Source organism: Falco cherrug, chromosome 6 (assembly GCF_023634085.1).
Source record: "Falco cherrug isolate bFalChe1 chromosome 6, bFalChe1.pri, whole genome shotgun sequence".
NCBI lineage: Eukaryota > Metazoa > Chordata > Aves > Falconiformes > Falconidae > Falco > Falco cherrug.
In genome coordinates this window covers 12,910,372-12,929,981 of record NC_073702.1, presented here as the reverse complement: position 1 = coordinate 12,929,981, position 19,610 = coordinate 12,910,372, and the positions used below count along the sequence as shown (strand labels likewise).

The 19,610-nt window shown below is 39.4% G+C and overlaps 1 protein-coding gene across 2 annotated transcripts in view; it reads right to left on the bottom strand.

Moving 5' to 3' along the window:
• Nucleotides 1-19,610, bottom strand: part of COL9A1 (collagen type IX alpha 1 chain) — a 75,055-nt gene that overhangs the window by 8,025 nt on the left and 47,420 nt on the right. For both annotated transcript variants that reach the window (XM_005431948.3, XM_055713946.1), the window contains 7 exons: nt 18,049-18,102; nt 17,225-17,296; nt 7,170-7,205; nt 7,018-7,062; nt 5,247-5,279; nt 2,954-3,100; nt 1,841-1,895 (listed from right to left, as the gene is read on the bottom strand). In XM_005431948.3, the coding sequence (XP_005432005.1) occupies nt 1,841-1,895; nt 2,954-3,100; nt 5,247-5,279; nt 7,018-7,062; nt 7,170-7,205; nt 17,225-17,296; nt 18,049-18,102 (442 nt within the window). The remainder of the gene's footprint in view (nt 1-1,840; nt 1,896-2,953; nt 3,101-5,246; nt 5,280-7,017; nt 7,063-7,169; nt 7,206-17,224; nt 17,297-18,048; nt 18,103-19,610) is intronic.

Sequence of the window (19,610 nt, the reverse complement as noted above, 5' to 3'; positions counted from 1 at the left end):
TAGGCACACTGTGAAGCTGGTCACTCTGAAGCCTGTATCTTAAAAATTTCATGTTTGCAGGCTGAAATGACTCAAATGTATAAGGCTTGTTTAGAAATTTTATATTATATATTATAATTTTCTATATAACTTAAATTTCAACCATCTAGTAAGAAAGCTTACTCATGCAATTGCCGCCTCTTAAAAGAGAAAATATCTCTTTTCATTACTACTTGTTAATCCCGTCAAGACCTGTCTTTGCAAGAAGAAACAGCAAAAAGCACGAGGGCAGTCATCTATGTTGGCCTGGTAAGTGCAAGCCTTCTTTTTGAGGAAAGAAACCCTCAAATTCGTGGTTGTGATCTCAAGTTTGATAAATAATTGAACACTTTATGTTGATCTCTTAAGCAGGAGCTTTGCTCTTTATTAGGCATAGGATCAGCTTGCCTTCCTTGGAATTATCAAAGCTAGCTATTCCCTTTTTCTTCTCCCCCTTTCAGGCCACTGCTGTAATAGCACGAGAGCAGTCCTCTCTATTTTTCTTTTCTAGACCTTAAATGCATCTTCTAAGCGTGTCTTAGAAATAACTTTCTCTGGATACAGCCACATACAGCTCCATATGACATTTGTTATGAAGTCTGCATGACTTGGCAAGACATAGTTATTTCGTGTCCACAACCAAGAAATATTAGAGGAGATGGGGGAAAGGGGAGGTGGAGCAGGATCCAAAATAAAATAGTAGCTATAGTGGGCAGGTATATAAGGAAGACTGGGGATAGCGCTCTGCAGGTCAAGCCTACTGAGGAGCTTCAGTTAGAATTGTCTTTAAGCTGACAAGATCCCAGGGACCCACTGGGACTGATTTTTTTTTAACATGACAGCGTTGACAATTTCAGGGCCTCTCAAGAAGGATGCAATGAAGACAGTCTACTTTTCCTATACCCTTCTCTTCATTGCTAATTCTGATGGTTATGCATAAATTCAAACACCATATCTGATTTCACCATAATCCTCCTCACTGCTGTCTTTCAAAAGGCCACTTTAAGAGGCCTTTAGGACTTTTTATCCTATTTATAGAAAGGTTTTTTAAAAAAAATAACCTGTTGGGCAGTATCAAGAAGAGTGATGACTACAGAGAATTTTTAGATTAAATCATGAGCAGCAATTTCATTCTGGTAAACTCTAAACATTACAAAGGCACCATATCCCAAAGGACATCTTTAATAGCAAGTACTGAAAAGTCTTGTGCTTACAGGGTAGCATAAATTTTTAAACTCAGTAAATCCCATGCACCCAACTGTCTTAGAAAAGCTCCACATCTCTGTGTGTGTTAAGAAGAACTAAGCAACTATAATTAGGGTTTAGAACATCTGCCTATTGCTTTCATTTTGTGATATGTTATCTCCAGGAAGCCTCTCTCTGCACCCTTCCTTTTTTTTTTTTTTTTTTTTTACCCATTTTGCACATAGTTTGTTGTAATCTCATAGTGTATGAATACAAATGGCAAAACAAGCTTTCAGTGAAGCCCTGTGCTTTTATATATGTAAACATAACAAGTGGTTTGTACATAAAATATATGTATTTCATAAAAGCACTTTGGTCTATGGCCTGGTTACTACAGTAATAGTGTGGAATCAACAGGTCAATGAGGCTGCAAAGTAAATATGAATAAGGGACTTCTTTCTCATATTCTCTCATATTGCGTCCACATTCACATGTGGAAAGACTTTCTGCCAGGTCCACTGCTGAGGTCACGCTATTTGTTCTTGATAAGACTTGGGGAATCTTTGTTGCTTCCACAGCAGCAGATAATTTTGATTTAAATGCACAAAAAACATCAAATACTTTTTAGCATATTTACCTTGCATAACTCTCATGCAAACCTGCTTAATGTGCTGATCAGTTGGTTCTTTTCCCTAGAATTAAAAAAACAATAGTTAAAAAAACAGTTAATAACACAGTGCATTTTAATAACACATTTATAAGTGTGCCTGATGCAAAAAATGCTGCCCAGTTGTGTCATGGTTTGACCCCAGTCGGTAACTAAGCACCACTCAGCCGCTCACTCACTCACCCCCCGGTGGGATGAGGGAGAGAATTAGAAGGGTAAAAGTGAGAAAACTAACGGGTTGAGATAAAAACAGTTTAATAAATTGAAACTAAGAAGAAGAAGAAGAAGAAATTGTAAGGAAAAGAGGGGGGAAAATAACAAAAAAAGTAAACCCCAAGGCAGATAAGTGATGAAAATTAAAGCAATTGCTCAGCACCAACCGACCAATGCCCAGTCAGGCCCCTAAGCAGTGGCCCCCTGCCAACCTCCCCCCTGGTTTTATTGCTGAGCACGATGTCATATGGTAGGGAATATTCCTTTGGTCACTTGGAGTCAGCTGTCCCAGCTGTGTCCCCTCCCAACTTTTTGTGCACTTCCAACCTACTCACTGTCAGTGAGAAAAGCAGAAAGGGCCTTGATGCTGCGTAAGCACTGTTTAGCAGTAAGCAAAACAGCAGTGTGTTATCACACGGTTTCCAGGACAAATCCAAAACTTAGCCCCATACAAGCTACTATGAAGAAAATGAACTCTATCCCAGCCAAAACCAGTGCAGCAGTCAATAAAAGGTGTTCCAGTCCCTGCAAGCTGAAGTCAACTAGCAAGGCAAATACCATGTGTGATACACCAATATGTCAAACATGGTTTCATGTGCACCGCAGGAGTGGGGTGGGTGTAAGAAAAGGGAACTGAACTGAAAGCTGAGGGCCCAAGGACCTAATTGCACACAGCCCTGAGAAATCATTTCTCTGGTGTACAAATGTGTCTGTTGTGAGGTGCAGTGTATTTCAAACTCTACTGTGGCACGTGGGTATTGCATGTGTACGCATCTCCTGATGCAAAAAAAAAAAAAAAAAAAAAAAAAAAAGGAGTGGCGTGACAGCTAAGCATTCAAAAGATACCAATTACAGGAAAACAGTACTTACAGCTGGACCTTGGCTGCCAGGCAGACCTGGGGCACCCTGTTCACCCTGCAAGCCTCGTGGTCCAGGTGAGCCTCGTGGCCCTTCCATGCCCGGCAGTCCCCGACTTCCCTCAGGCCCACGGGAACCAGGGTCTCCAGGATTACCAACCTGATAATGAAAGAGAGGCATTTCAATGGACTGATGTACTAGAGTTAGACTCATTCTGGCATATCAGAATGGTGACAGGAGCTATTCATAAATGCAAAGTGATGAATGCTGGGATGTAGAGTTGAAAAGCTTATTTTTAAATAAGTGACTGGAGTCAGCCATTGTGTGAGTTATAAACTTAAAAAGAGGTCTGTATTCCTCACTTAAAGGGGAGAAGTGGAAAAATAAGGTATTCTGTCAAAAGAGGCAAACTGGTGTCCATAGTGACACGTGCAAAACATTGGTTTTTTGTCGACGAACAGATCTCCTATACTTGGTTTCTACATCTGCCCTCATGCATGTCACATGCAACTTTTCTAGACGTTTAAGTGCTGCTTAAGTTACAAAAATTCCAGCTTCCTGCTTGCTGCAAATGCCATTCATGCTCTTTCATAGAAAGTACCACAGTATGAGCCTGTATCATCTAGCCCCAGGCTGCTTGGGAACAGACAGTTTTGCTTTGTTTAATCTGTCAGAGTCAGAGCTCACTGCACGGAAGTTCTAGTTCCTTTGCCTGAGTGTGCCAGCATAAGGGAGGCAACGTCCTCACACAAGCTGATGTTGACAAACTGCCTGAACAGATCCAATGCCAGCTTATTTTACCTAGGAAAGTGGTAGAAGGAGCTATTTTACTGTTATAAGCATCCTGAGCCCTAGGGAGTTAAAGGATTGGCATGGCTACATCAGTATGTCCCCTTAAATACATTTAGTAAATAAAGCTATAGCTTCTGCTCCAGTAAATTTTCTAAAAGTGATTAAATACCATGCAGAGTGAGACCTACGTCAATAGACACCTCCGAGTTACTTTCAATACGATTTATTTTACTGCTATTAATCGGCAGTAGTACTAACAAAGAAAAAGAACACCCCAAAACCAAAGAAACCCCAAAAAACACAACTAAACCCAAAAGAAGCGGGAAAGAAAATCCTACGTACTTATGGCTTCCCCAGTCTATGGGGGGGGGGGCAGGTGAGAAGGGAAGAACACCTGCCAAAAGAGATGCTCAAGAAATTACTCAACTGTGACATCAGTTAAAGCCAAAGATGGAGCCGTTTCAGTTCCATCTATGCTGCATCTCAGACAGCTTATTGCTGTCCCTGTCAGGAGAAAACCCAAAGAACATGCTTCAATAGATGAATTAAGAAGACAGCGAAACTCCCTTCATGGACTATACAGCCAGGAAGCCATCATTGCTTTCTTGCCCAGCCTGGTGAGATACCAGGTTCCCTGATGGATTACTCATCCCTGCATATGTACTCACTCACATGACAAGCACTCTAGGGTCCCACCAAGAGAAGATTTTAAAAATCAAGGGGGATAAAAACTATGGACTTCTCCTCTATTTCTTCCTCATGTCCTTCTTGTACGATCTTGATTGGCAGTAAACACTCTCTAGCTTGCATTTGCTTGGCCCCATGTCACACAGGGCACTGAGAACACAAGCATAATTTTTTCATTACGGTCAGCCTTGGTTCCCTGTAGGCAGAACTGTTGATATATTAGTATTGCAGCCCAAACTGTCAGCTGCTGTAACAATCCCACTCTTTAGTGGGAAATGAAAGAATGTGTTCAACTTTCAAATTCATTTTCTTATGTCACATACAAGCTTCTGCTCGCCTTCCACATCAAAGCTATCACTTTGTTATTTCTAAAAAATAAAGAAAACAACAAAAAAGGAATCTGGGCCATAAATACTTCTGCTTCCACAGATGTCACAGTCCTGCTTTTTCCATGTAAAGATTAAAGGCTGCATGCAGCCACTGTACTAAGCCCCCTTTCTATACAACATACTGTACAAAGAGTGTGTTCATGTCCTCCAAAAAAAAGTATATAAAAAAAAAATCAGTTGGCAAGAAAACTGCTGCTTAATGATGCTTCTCTTATGTAGCTTAGAATTCAGGACATTAATTCATTTCCAAAACTAATCCATTTTAATATTAAATGTATTCAAAATTTAAACAGAAGAAATGTTGTTGGAACTCATTCAATTTAACTGTGACAAAGAGATCAGCTCATTATTTGTATTTTCTTTCTTAAATCGGAAAGCCATCTATCTGATCTACTAGATGTCTGTATTTCTGCAACAGTACCGTTCATTATACTTACAGCTCCCTTTGCTCCTGGTAGTCCCATATCACCCTAAGCAAAAAAAAGACAAACTGTATTAGAAGAGAGTATCTGTTGTCACAGATTTTACAAATGCAGTAAACTACATTTTTTTCCACTATAAATAATAAAGTTTGCATATTTAGTTGATTTATGCAAAATTGCACCTTGATTTACAATTCATTTGGGAACAAAACTTAAATTTCAGATTCTTTTTTTAAAATTTCTTTCTCAAAAATATTTCTGTAAGGTACAAATAAGAAAGCATATTTATAATTTGTTTTGTATTGGTTATCTTAGAATTAGGCTCTAACCTCTCAAATCACAGTTACAGCAAAGGACAATCTTAGCAGATTGCTTGGAAACCTCTAAAGGAAGTATTATTTAATCAGGATTTCCTAGTTTGACAGAATTTATTGGTATTTATTTTACAGTGTTGTGTTAGCCCTGACAGAACTGCAGCAGAAACCAGGCAAGTGCCTAACCAATGTGCTGTGCAGAAGCCAAACCTCTAGAAGTTCCTGTTCCCAGCAACCTGGCTCCTGGCTTGAACAACTCCAAGACCCCTCTGTCAGTTGACTGAGAATACCAGTCCCACTATTCAGAAGTTTTTACTTTTCTCCTCTGAATTGGAAAAAATAAAGTTTCAAAGTCTTGTAACCACCTATGAAATAGATTAACTCCTCTTTGGCGTTTTCATATTACTCTTGGAGAGATTTCTGAAAATTGTATTTTCCCAGTTCCTAAATGTCATTGGTGAAATAATTGGTTTCTAAAGGTCAGAAAGGCCACTTCGTCTGTTAATGAATATGCCGTAAGTGAAATAGCAATAACAACTGTTATCAGTTTAAAAACAGACTAACTGGCAGCACACTTAAACCCGTATATTGCTTCCTGGGAATGTGTATATTGATGGTAAAGCTGAATTACTGGACCTCTAGCTCACTAGGGCTGTTAATTAACTTTAAAAGCCTTTCAGAATTGCAGAGTGTAGGGAAAAAAAGTGCTCATTTCCAGCACACAACCTTTTATTTTTTTAGGGAGTACTTTATTTCCTTTTGAAAGATCAAGTCTGGCTTTGCTGGATGGGGTTCCATAGGGGCCACTGGACTAGTAGTGCACTTCTCTTTCTGTAGGAAAACAAATCCTCTTTACCCAAGGGCACATGACCCAGGAATTACCCATGTGAGTTCACATCACACTCCTGCAGAATATACATATATATATTCCCCCAGCAATATCACAGTGCCACAGCCTCTTCCCAGGCCATTCTCCCTCTCCCTAACAGCCAGTTGCTACAACTTACTTCCAAATACAAAGGCAATACAAAATATTTCCATCATATCTGATTTCTAAGGATATTTATTGTCAGTGTTCCTGTTTCACCTGAATTAAACTGCCCTCTCAGCCTCACTGCCTCAAACACCAAGAATTTATATGTGTGTATGCATATATATATTTAAACGCTTAGTGTATGCCTACATATGTATCTATATACACATACACACGCACACCCTTCAAGGCAGCCCATACTGTATTAAACACCTAAGAGAACAGGAGTATTTCAGAGTGCTTTCAAAACAGCAGGAATGACATGAACTAATGACATGAGCTAATAGAACTTCTGTGCTTTGCAATACCTAGTTAGTATAAAACTGAAATGTGACTTTCAATGATCAAAACGTATGCTTGAAGCACTCCAACAATACTTTAAAGTTTTAATTTATGACAACAAAATATTAGATCAGGTAAAGAGAAAATAATGTCTTACTAAGTCACCCTTTTCTCCTCCATCTCCTTCTGCTCCAGGTGCACCCTACATCAAAAAAAGACATACTGTCAGCCTTCAGATTTGGTCAACGTAATGTACTGCAGCATTTGGTAGTGTGACTTGAAAGTACCATGATCTCTAACAAAACTTACTTGTTCACCCTTAGGTCCCGGTTCACCCACCGAACCCTATAAGGTTAAAGAATAATAAAAAAATAATAAATAAATATTAAAAAATCAGGATTTGAATCTGCAGGTTCCAAAGCATACTAAGTTATTTTCAATCCTCCCTACCATCTAGCAGTAATGCAAGAGACCTTTAAAGCTGAAAATTTTTAAGAATGACAATGAAAGCACTTAAATCTCACTATATAATTAAGGTGACTGACTGAAGGCAAGTAATAGCATGGAACGTAAAATCCACTGCAATACACAGATTCTGACTATCAAACAGTCTATCTCCCCTTTACACGGCAGATGCTCTTGCAGCTGTCACAAGACTGCTCTGCAAATTGGTTAGGAGTTATCAGTAAAAAATCCAGTATCACTTTTTCTAGCTCTATTAAGTATTCTGTATGGCTGTAGGCCATACCAGACTTGTGAACGTGGGATAAGCTCAGAGACATCCACAGATTCAGTCACAATTTTGTCTTGCTTGCTCTTTTAATTCTCAACATTTTTTGTTTAGAATTTCGACCACTACAGTCAAACCTGAATGGCTTATGTCTTAAACTTGATTTTTTTTTTTAAACAAAACAATATTACCATGTTTAATCTTAGAATCCTGTAACTAAACGTACCTGTGTAGACAGGCAGGAACCAGAGGAATAAATTAATGACCTGATTCATTTCAAACATACATAATTTGTTTCTACAGTAAAAAGTATTTAATTTGTAGAACAGCATATTATTTAAGAAAATCTTGGTATTTTTGCTCTGTTAGAAAACAAATTGCACCATCCTTAAATGTTCTTTGTAGTCTGTGCATATTCAATCATATACATTCCAAAAGAACTAAAACCGTACATTTAAAAAAATTTCTAAAACAGAAATACAGCATTTTCTCTTCCATTTCAGAGATCCATTTAATTCACATAAGATAGAGGCACAAAAACTGGTGTAATATCTACAATTTAATGAATTCAGTTTTGTTGTCATGTTCATTAGAATCATTATTCATCATAGAATCATTCAATGAATGATCAATTATTCATCATTCATCATAGAATCATTATTCTATCCTCTGCAATAAGCAATAGAGCAAACCTTGCCATCAAACTTTGTTCAGCCTCACTTTAACAACATCGTTTTTCAATAAAACCACTTCTGCTGATACCTTTGGTGGTGGTTCTTTAAGCTCTCTAAATCTCCCCTGCAACAACTTGGCATAGTCAGCAGGATGGCAAGTATTATCAGTGATTACTTACAGAGGCATGGAGTAAGTCCAAGTCCCAAACTCTCACAGGAATGGACTTGCAAACATAGGCATGACTGGGGTGGCATTGAAGGACAATTAAAATTAGTGAGAGGAAATGCTAAAGATGGTAAAAGAAAGGGAATTATTTGTGAGATGTTAGGCACCTGCCAGTATAGGAAACATAATAACAGAGAGAAATAAGATCTAAGAGATTAAATAGAAGGCAGGAAGGCAGTTGAGATATTACTGTCCTTACAAATTGAGCAGCTACAGAAAGTTACAGGAAGAAAAGGAGAAAAGCAGAATTTGGAAGAAAAGGTTGATATGGTGCTCATGAAGGCTCTGCATCCTCCCATGCAAATGAGGAAACTAACAGTGTCCCCAGAGGACTAGGATGGTGGTATGTGGCATGATCCTGATAATTACAATGAGGGAAACTATGCCCCTCCCCATTCCCCTCAGAACCCCCTGAACGTGAGGCTAGACCCATCACTAAAACAGAACACTCTGAAAGACCTCGGGGTGGTGCTCCACGATATACTACACGAACCACTCCCTGGGATCCATTGCAATTAGCAAACTTAGAAGAGAAAACCGGCAGAAAGCCAGGTGAAACAAACTGAATATTCATGGCATGTCTGCTTGAGCAGTGGCAACCAAATAATGTTCAGTGGAGACAAAGCAAATGGTTATTGAGGTCCAGGAGTCTTCTTAAACCTAGGACCCGACCAAGCAAAGGAATCCCATTCTATCACCTATAGGATAGCTCATTGGGCAGGGGGAGTAATTGTCTTGGAATGAGATGAACCTTCTATAATTCCCATTTGTTCCCTAAGCAAGCTTTCCACTGCTGTCACAAAAGCTGCTCGCATGCAAACTATGCACAGACAGGGAGAGAAGCTGGTGATACCTCAGTATCTGCCACATTAGATTATGCAATATTAAAGCCACTAAATGAAGGAGGCACTTGTATTTTGATTCCAGTTGGTCCTTGACAACAACTGGTGAAATTCCCGTTAGATATGGGAGCACAAATTTCAATACTAACACAATAGGATGCCAAGAAGCTGGGCTGGCAAAGAATTAAAGTCACCACAGTGAACAGAGCATTGCAAAATTTAATTTATGGCTCCAGTCCGATCCCTATGTGGTTTAAAAGCACAGTCAAAATATTCTGGGTTTCAGTGTTTTGACCAGACAAAACTGGCACTTGCCAGATGGCAGTGTGTGGTCCTTTGGTTCAAGTACTGACCCCAAACCTGGCAGAAATAGGGAGGGTACAGTATGTGTATTCCACACAGCTCCTGCACTCCCCAATTCAAAAATATACCAGCATCCAATTTCTGCTGTGGCATGAAATGGAATTTCTGACATAATAGCAGACTTGGAAAAAAGGCATGTTATTTCCAGAACCCACTCCACATACAGTTCACCTGTCTGGCCACTCCGAAAGCCCGATGGGAGACGGCACCTGACAACAGATCATGCCAGCACGGCTTCACTAACGGCTGCAGCGCCCAGTATTGCAAGTTTAACAGCCATGCTACAAGCAACCACACGCCCATGGGTAGCGGTACAAGACATGAAAGGTATGTTCTTTATGGTCCCTTTACAGGAGAAGGACAAGGAGAAATTTGATTTCACTTGGGAAGGTATACAATATACCTTTAACAGACTCCCACAGGAGTATAAATATTCACTTATGATTGCTCATGCTGCATTTGCTGAACTTCTACAGTCAGTCTCACCTCCTTCAGGATGTAAAACTGTACCAATATATAGATGATACTCTGATCAGAGACACCTCCCCTCAAAGAGTGGGGGAGCAGCAGCAGCAAGGTAGCAAGCACTATATAAAGCAAAAGTTGAGATTTTACCTGAAAAATGTCAAGGACCAAGTAGAGAAGTAAAATGTGTAGGTACCTGGTAGATTGCAGATAGTACAGCAATTCCACTGGACACCCTAAGTAAAACGGAAAAATTGCAGATACCCCAATCTAGGAAAGAAGTGCAACAGCTTATGGATACTTTAGGGTACTGGAGGAAACACGTACCTGGATTTCCTATCATTGCTCACCCACAGCACTCACTCTTACAAAAAGGAAAACCATGGAAATGGAAGCCAGAACACGAAGAGGCAGCTTAATACAGGAATTAAAGACATATTAGTCACTGGGGCCAGTACACCCCCATGACCCTATTATAGCAGAATGGGGTTTTGCAGAACATGACACTTACTGCAATCTACTCTAAACTGGCTGAACAGGCCAAAAAGGCTTTTAATGTTTAGCTCAATCACATTTAAAGAGACAGAACAAAGAGATTCTGAGTGGGACAAAGAGACTTTTGTCCTTAGTCTGAGCAGTTCAACAAGTAGAGAGAATACACCAGGGACAACATTTCCAGACTAGAGGGCCGTTTAGTTTGCTACAAACACTTCTGAAAGGATCTGCTCCCCCAGAAGGAATTGCACAGAAACCCACCACCAGGAAATGGTATGCTACCTGATAGGAATAGCAGACAAAATACAATTGACTTAAGGACATACAAAATTACCCCCATTACAAATGCCTGTAAACACCAGCCTATAAGCACTAAACCAGCCATTCAAACCTTCTCTAATTCTAAATGCATCTCCCCTCACTGAGACAACATTGACTGAAGGCATTTGGTTTACCAGTACAGAAAATAAATGGTAGACAGTGGTCTAAGGCCACTGCATTAGAGATTACCACCAGCAAACAAGTTAATAGAAGAAAGTGAAGGTAGTGCACAAGTAAGAAAATTAAGGGCAGTTGTTTTAGCAGCACAAAATGGATCAAAAGTCATTTATGTCGACTCCTATGCCTTGTGGGCAGGCACTACACAATGACTTTGTCAATGGGAAGCATTAAATCGGGAAGTAAATAGATCTCCAGTTTGGAGAACTGAAGATTGGCAATTATTAGACACAGCTAGACAAGCTCCATTTAAACTAGGATGGGTAAAAGCCCATATTAAAAAATGACCAGGCAGCTACAAAATGGAATCAACAAGCAGATGAATTAGGGGAATGAAAACAGGAGACATGCCAGAAACCGAATGGTACCAGCCGGGAGAATGGTTGCATCAGAAATTAGGCCATTCAGGCTGAGAAGCACTTTGTTTTGCTGCTTAAAGCCGAGGTTGGCCTCTAGACAGGAAAACACATCAAATCATCAGTACAGAATGCCCCCAGTGTAAACTGAAATTGCAAATGGATCACCCTGTTAAAGCACCAACCCTACATCTCAATAAAGGAGTAAATAAATAAATAAACTGTCAACGAGGCAAACTGATTACACTGGACCCTTTAAACCCTCCTCAGGATATCAGTACATCCTCATGGGAATAGAAGTTGGCTTGGACTTAATTATGGCAACTAAGTGTTGGAAAGCTAATGGTCAGAACACCATCAGGGGATTATCCTCTTGGTTTTCAAGTCTACCACCCCCTGATGTCATCCAAAGTGACAACGGCTCACATTTTTCCAGCGAAGTAGTGCAGCAATGGACAAAGCAGGAAGACATTACATGGCTATTCCATACCTTCCACTATATCCTATCAAACAGGATAGTAGAAAGAGCAACTGGTCTATTAAAAAGGAGTCTTAAACCACACAAGCCCCACTGGGATACTTGATTGCCTGAAGTGATTCACCAATGGAATAACCAATACAGACTAACAGGGAGCCCATGCATTTTTTCTGTCAGCACCTTATGGAGCACTTCCATTGGATGTAATCCCATTGTGCTTCAGCTGGGGCAACCCATTATGGTAGACTTTCCACAAATTGGCACTGTCCCAGTGATGCTAACAAAACCCTGTGGACCTCTGGTCTGGGAAGCAGAAGACAGCAGTGGAGCTAAGCGTCCTATCCACTAACAAGAAGAGGTCCAGAAAAATCTTGCTGAGACTTGTATTGTGTTTTCTTTTCAGGAACAATACCATGAATGATACCAGCACCCCTCCCCTGGAGATCAGGTTAACTATCGGAGGATTGCTTGCCCTTCTCACAGGATTAATGTAGAGAAATGGATGAAATTCCATACCTACACCAACAAGCCCGGTGCACAGGATGGAAACCTCCAATTCTTTTGTTTATGTTAATCAATACTGTAACTACAGTATTCTTTACCATAGATGTTTAAAGTTGATGGGAATACAGGAATATCGGGAAAACCAAGACAAAACCTAACAATGACAATCACGGGTAATAACACCATGGTAAAAGCAAATGAAAGTCACCTTATTTTTGCTACACCAGGTGACAAAATCTCTATTGAATGTAACAAATTATTCAAAGGGAAGCACCCACATGGTCAGCAAAAGGACAAATCAAACTTCATCAAATGGTAAAGCAAACTGTTTCCCCCACCCCAACTGTATAGTTTCCTCTTTAATGACACCACTATTGAAGCAGTATGCCCGTGGACAAATACAGGGAAAGATAACAGAAATGGACTATCCTTAAAGGTCATGCTAACACCTACTCCCAGCCCTCACAGTACACCAACAGCTACCCCTACTACCTATTAAGCCACTCGCTATTTTATTACTCTCGTAACTGACCAAACTACATATTCACTGATTTCTGAAATTGGACCCTCTGCTATTAAATATACAGGCCAGCAACATGGGCTATTTAATCCATAATGGTCCCTCAAATGAGTGGAACTATCAAGGCAGGTTAATATCTCGGTGGTTAAACCTAACTGACCAGCGGTCCTAAGTTGCATGGGCAAACCTCTGTCTCCCCAAAACAAAAAGATGTGACTGGCATCCAGGGAAAAGAATTAGGAGTATTAAACAGCATAGACGCTGAAGTTTCAGCAAACAAATTAAGCTCAGCAACAAGTGAGTTGCATAAACTTGAACATCCATTTTATCTTCTTTGCTGGCACCGGGAACTAGTCAATGGCTCTTACCTGATATATTGCCTAAAGGGAAAAGAGTTAATGATAAGGACCACCAACTAATTGTATGCACTTAGCATTGTCCAGAATCATGTCTTTCTAGCTCTCAGCTGCATCCAAGCTCACTTAGGGGTGCAATGATGTTACCTCGCCCACTGAGACTCAAAAGGTGATTTGGGAAAATGCAACTCAATTCAAAAAGCATTTCTAGTCTTGGTGGTATCTAGTCAATCTCATTTACAACCCCACTGATAGTAAAGCCACAGCTTTTGTTTTAACAATACACAATGCTTCGGTATATGTCATATACCTAATCATTGCACTGGGATGAAATCACGATGGAACTGTCCTCTACCTGTTAGAACATAAAGTATGTGCCCAACAAAATGGGAAAAAGTGTCAAACTATGGATGTGATGTGTTGTATGGGAACAACAAGGATTCATTTGTGAAAGTAATACCATTAAGGCTCAAGACATTTGCCTTGACACTGAACAAAATGTCATTCATATTCAGCCCCTGTCACATCCCACTAATTGTTACAATCTAGCTACACATTATCCAAATTTATTACCTAACCCCAGTGGAGTAAATCTCATATTGGTAAGAAAACTGTTGCAACATGATTACTTGTGACAATTGCTAAAACTAATTCAAAACAACTGCCAAAGAATCCAAATTACTATCTATCATGATGCAGAGAAGATATACTACATCCTAGAAAGAGTGAAGAAAGACAGAGAACATTACTGGTGGGAAACTTTTCTTGGACGTTCACCAACAGCAACTGGAGCTTTGAATTTGATGTTATATATAGGTGTAGTTTTGTTAGTTCTGACTTTATTGTGTTTATTGCTTATAAGCACTCTATACAGCAAAGTTTGGCAAATAATGAAACAAATTGTGTTAATCCAATATGTAAAATATATGCAATCAACTGATTCTGTATGTGCAGTGTTAGATAATTTGCATTAATAGTAACACATAAACTAAGCAACTCATCACATAATTGTACCCTTACCACTGATCTGCAATATGCCACGTATTTATGACATAGAGACAAGAGGTAACTGCACTACCACCCTATGAGCTGATAGACTGGATTGACTGTAGTCACAGGGTGGAGTGTGACAGATGCATTTGACTCCTTGACCAAACTAGTTGCAGTGTGGTTCAGGCTGCAAAGGAGGTAAAGACCTAGGCCATAAACAGGCTAAGAACTTCTCCAGTTCCAACCTGTTCTCTGAAAATCCACACAGAAATAGGGTGACACGGTGACCATTGATGCATATGGGCTTGGGAACAGGAATACTGACCACGGGGTTAGCACATGACTAGCAGGTGATTCTTCTGAGACTCATTTGTCAGGGAACAAGGAAAGCTGTGGGTCCAAGGAGTCACATGCCTACCTTTTCCATCACATGTAATTTGACTGCTAGCCAGCCACTTTTTTCCATAAATATGACAGCCTGAGTGAGCCTTTTTTTCAGCTCTCCCTGCCAGGCAGTTGGCTGCATGGCAGTGACCTCCCCTTGAGATGGGACACATCTGAAGGTTCTGCCTCAAGGCTGAGAGACCCCTTGCTGACTGCAGATCTTCAGTAAGTGACCGATATCACGCATAAGCTTGCATTATAGTGCACTAAAACTTTGTATTGGTAACTTTGATTTTGTGTCAGTAAGTATGAATCATTATTATATCCTCTGCAATAAGCAACAGACTGAACTGTGCCATCAAACTGTTAAGTCGCACTTTTACAACATCTTACTTCAGTAAAACCACTTCTGCCAATATCTTTGGTGGTGGTTCTCTAAGCAGTCAAAATTGCCCACAAGTGTCTAGGTGCCAGCAGAGAGCACCTAATATCTAGCAGCTGTGGGATCAAGAATGGCTACTCAAATACGTTTTTTTGTAAATTCCACTTGGCTTCTGGTTGCTATTTGCATCAACACTTATCATGCATATATGGGCTTCACAACAGAACTTTATAGGATCCCTGCACACAAAACAATGAAGTTTTGAAATCAGGAAGGGAAGAAAGATTAATTCAGTCTGGAACTTATTGACAGCAGTAGTTGATCCAAAGACTAGGGTTAACAGGCTACAGAGATACCTGTTTCTAAACCCTGACAAGAATGCTTGGCTCTGCATAAGAAAGACGTAGTTGCAAGTTGAATATGGAAGAGAAAGGATAAAGCAGCTCCAGGCTTGTGACTTGGAATACATACTGCAAATCAGTGCTACTGGCAAAGCTGCAGCCATGTTAAGCCAGCCTCTATGCAACTAAAGAGAAAAAAAAAATGAATCAAGGGTACAGGCAGACATTTCAAACAGAAAAGCTAAAAAGCAATCACAGGATGAGGTAATTGCTAGCATAGCTCTTTGGACTTCAATATATTTGCACAGAGCATTAAACTGACCGTAGTATTTAAAAAAAACCTCCAGGCATAAGATACTGTCATCTGCCAGTTACATAAGCAGAGAACTCCTGGCTGTAACCTGAAACTCACTGGGTCTATTTACAGCATCTACATTCTGCTCTTACCCTAGAGGTCTAGACCCTTTATGCAGTAAATGAGGAAAATCAGGCACCTTCAGAGGGAGACTGTCAGCACTGCAACAAGTACTAGTTATTTTCCTTCCAGATTTGCTTCCTCAGGTACCTTCAGTCTCCTTCTGGAGAATTCTAAAGTATGAATCATTACCAATCTAACAAAAAGAGACCACTTTATGTCAGTACTTATATTTGACTGGAAACATACGATCCTGACCTATGCATTAAAAAAAACAAAACCCAAACATGTGAAAAAATACCTCAACGAAGACTTAGACACTTGTTTTTTGATACCTGAGCAGCTTTTAAAAATTGCCAAAAACAACTGCAAGCCCTGTCTAGCTAGCCTAAAATGTATACTAGGAGCACACCAGGGGTTGTTCAACTCCTCTGTTCAACTAAAGGCATCTACAGCAGCAGCATCCATGTCTGACTAACAGTCCTATACTTCCTTGATTGTCAATGGAAAGTAAGAGGCACTTCACAAGTGCAATTCATTTAATACTGAAGCAGACAGCTTAAGTAAGAAGGATGAAGCACAGTGCAGAACTGACTATTTCTATAACAAAGATATCTGACGTTTGGCAAGTGAATTCCATCCTCTGTAGCCTCTTCTAAGCAAGAGAAAATAATGTATAAAATCAAAAATGTTCCTTTGTCTTCACTGACATTTATTCAGCAAAGCAAGATATTTTCTGCAGGTATGCAAGATCCCCAGTGCACAGTTCTTCCCTCCTAACAAAATACTAGAAGAGGTATTTATATCCTGCAATTGTGTGTACATGCATAGGTGTCTCAATAACTGTATTAGCCTATGCATTTCCATAGCAGGTCCTAAGATGTATGCAAAAGGCATTATATCTACTGTAGACTAGGGCTGAAGTTCCAAAGCTTCCAGGCTGAAGTTCCAAAGTGACCAGAGACCCTGATTCACAGTTTTAGATCTAGTCACGTCAATGATTTGCAATATGATTTAGGCCTTTAAATGATTCAGACTCCAAAAAAAAGTTATTTACACCATTGATCTTCTTTCAGTCCCTTAAATAACAGAGTCAAGATTTTTCCTGTATTTTACATATATATGTATATCTTGTATATAAATATTTTATGACCTACAAGTAGTTAATGGGCACCTAGAGCACCGCTTTCAAGCAGCTAACAGATCTACACACAAAACAAGAAACCAGACATTAATTCATGTAAAAACTGAAAACAGTGCTCAAATTTTTGTATTTACTTCTGACAACTGACATATTTACTTCTGACATCAAACTGCAGTCTGCATGTATAAGTGCATTTCTTACCCGGTCACCCTTACTACCAGGTAGGCCTGGAGGACCTGGCAGTCCAGGAAGTCCAATATCACCCTGGGGACCCTGTGAAAATAAGTCAAGGATGTAAAGTTACCCAATTTGCTTTAGAATTAATGGCTAAGGGTCATACCCTGACAAGCAGATGGCACAGAATCTTATTCCCAGAACAGTCCTAACTTGCTGAAAGAGGATTATCTCATGAAAAGAGAGCTGATCCAAGATACAGCCCTTTAAACAGTGTCTTATTATGATTGACAAACACAACAGAAATGGCCTACAGGGCTTTACACCCTCCAGTCCCTCAACAGTCTGGTTCTCTTAAAAATACTTCTTGAGATCTTGCTCTCTACGATTTGTACATTCCACTGTAACAGCAGGCTCTTTCAGCCAAAACCTCCCCAGCTATGCTTCCGACTGTTACTGTGTAAATACTGCTGGAGCACTGGTAAAAGGTGGCGTTCATAATCTGCTCCATTCATTAGTTTCACATAGCTGTTAGCAGAAAGCCAGTCTTTCACTGCTCCTGTTCCCCAAGTACACACAGCCCACACAGGAGTCTGGAGCCCAGCTTTGCACATCACAGGATTTATGGGTTTTGAAACAGAAAAAAAGGTCTCACACACTTCCACGTACTTTAAACCAACATTTTCTAACATTAGCACAGTCACAGAGGACTAAAAAAGAAACTCAGCAATCACTCGGTTCACCATTATTTTCAGTTCCCTGCATGGACAAATGAGTAAGTGTAGTTCCAGATGATACCATAGCTCCTTGAAAGTAAACGCAAGCATTGAATATGGAAATAAACTGCTTACCCATTTCCCTGGTAAACCTGGAGGACCTGCAGGACCTGGCTCCCCTCTGCTACCCTTATAGGAAACACAAAGACATCATTACTTCCTGAAATACTTCCTTTGAATAGAGAAAAAGGGTTATTTTCTTAATGTTTAGTGAATTACACTCTAGCAGCTGGTTTAATCAAGACTTCTGTTTATTAGTGCAAAAATATCACATGCATTAAAACCAATAAAACTTCCTGAGAAGTGTAAACATTTTTAGTTAACAATGGCATAAAATATTTAGTTGGCATTAAATGATTCAATTAATTCATTCTGATGAGTGATTATACAATCAAGCCCCCTTCATGGGACTGCACGTGAGTCACCTGTCACAAACACATTTACTTCACTAAGGCAATTCTGACAGGCTTGCTTAGCGGTAGTCTTGTACTTAGTTTCATCAACTCCAACATGACCACATACTTAAAAGCCCATGATCCCACATGAACAATGGACAAATGTGAAAAGCGTGTGCAGAAGTCATACTTAATAAACTCACTTAGGTTAAAAAAAAAAAAGAGAACTCTAGACTGTTATAGGGAAGGGTGACCTTTAAAAATCCCCATTCATAATGGTGATATTTATAAATACGCTTTTCACTGGATTTTTACTTTGTATCTTCACTTCAAATAAGTTTATCCATTCAGACCACCATATTCACATTAGTGGTATAACTCCCTCTCTTAATGCAGCCATTTGAATATATACTTGGGGTAAACCTGACATCAAGTCAAATTTTCAAAGATTTTAAACAATTTGCAAACTGAGGTATCTTTCTCAAAAGGGTTTTGTCTCTTATGACTAAACCTTTCAGAACAGCTCAAGAAGTTTCATACATTTACTCTCACCTGTACAGAGAGATACCTGCACAGTTAAATCACGGTCCTACCACCAGTCTTACTGGAAACACTTTTCTGACTTCCACTGTGTGAATACCTAAGAGGTACTTGCTATAAAAGACTGGTATAGCATTTAACATTGTAATATGTCAAGAATTTGAGTTATTAGGTATATAAGTAGATAACCTGTTATATATAACTTAGAAAATTTTGGATAAAAGCAGATCTAAGCATTCTAATGCTGTATACAACGCATAGTTTTAAATATAGATATTTTCTTCATAATAATAAAAATATTGTGAAATATTGTGACATTCTGAACAATAAAAGGAGATGGCAGACATGGCCTTTTATACCAGGTCATAAATGAATGACAACTTCTCACACAAGCTTAGGAAAACTAACTCTACAATTCAAGAAATAATTAGGTATCCTGGAGAGATCAGAGAACAAAACATAAATAGAGTTTTCCATTCATTTCCTTCAAAATATCCTATGGTGTTAAAATCACTATCCATTAAAAGCACTTTGTATAATTTCTAGAATTTAATGTTAAATAGAAAAAAGCTCCCCAAACCACCTTCATCTTACAACTCAGAAGATACATTAAACTTTTTGAAAAATTGTTAATCACGTAATTCTCTACTAGATGTCTGACCTGGAATGCTACTATATTTCTTTTGCAGGAAAGAGGAGGAT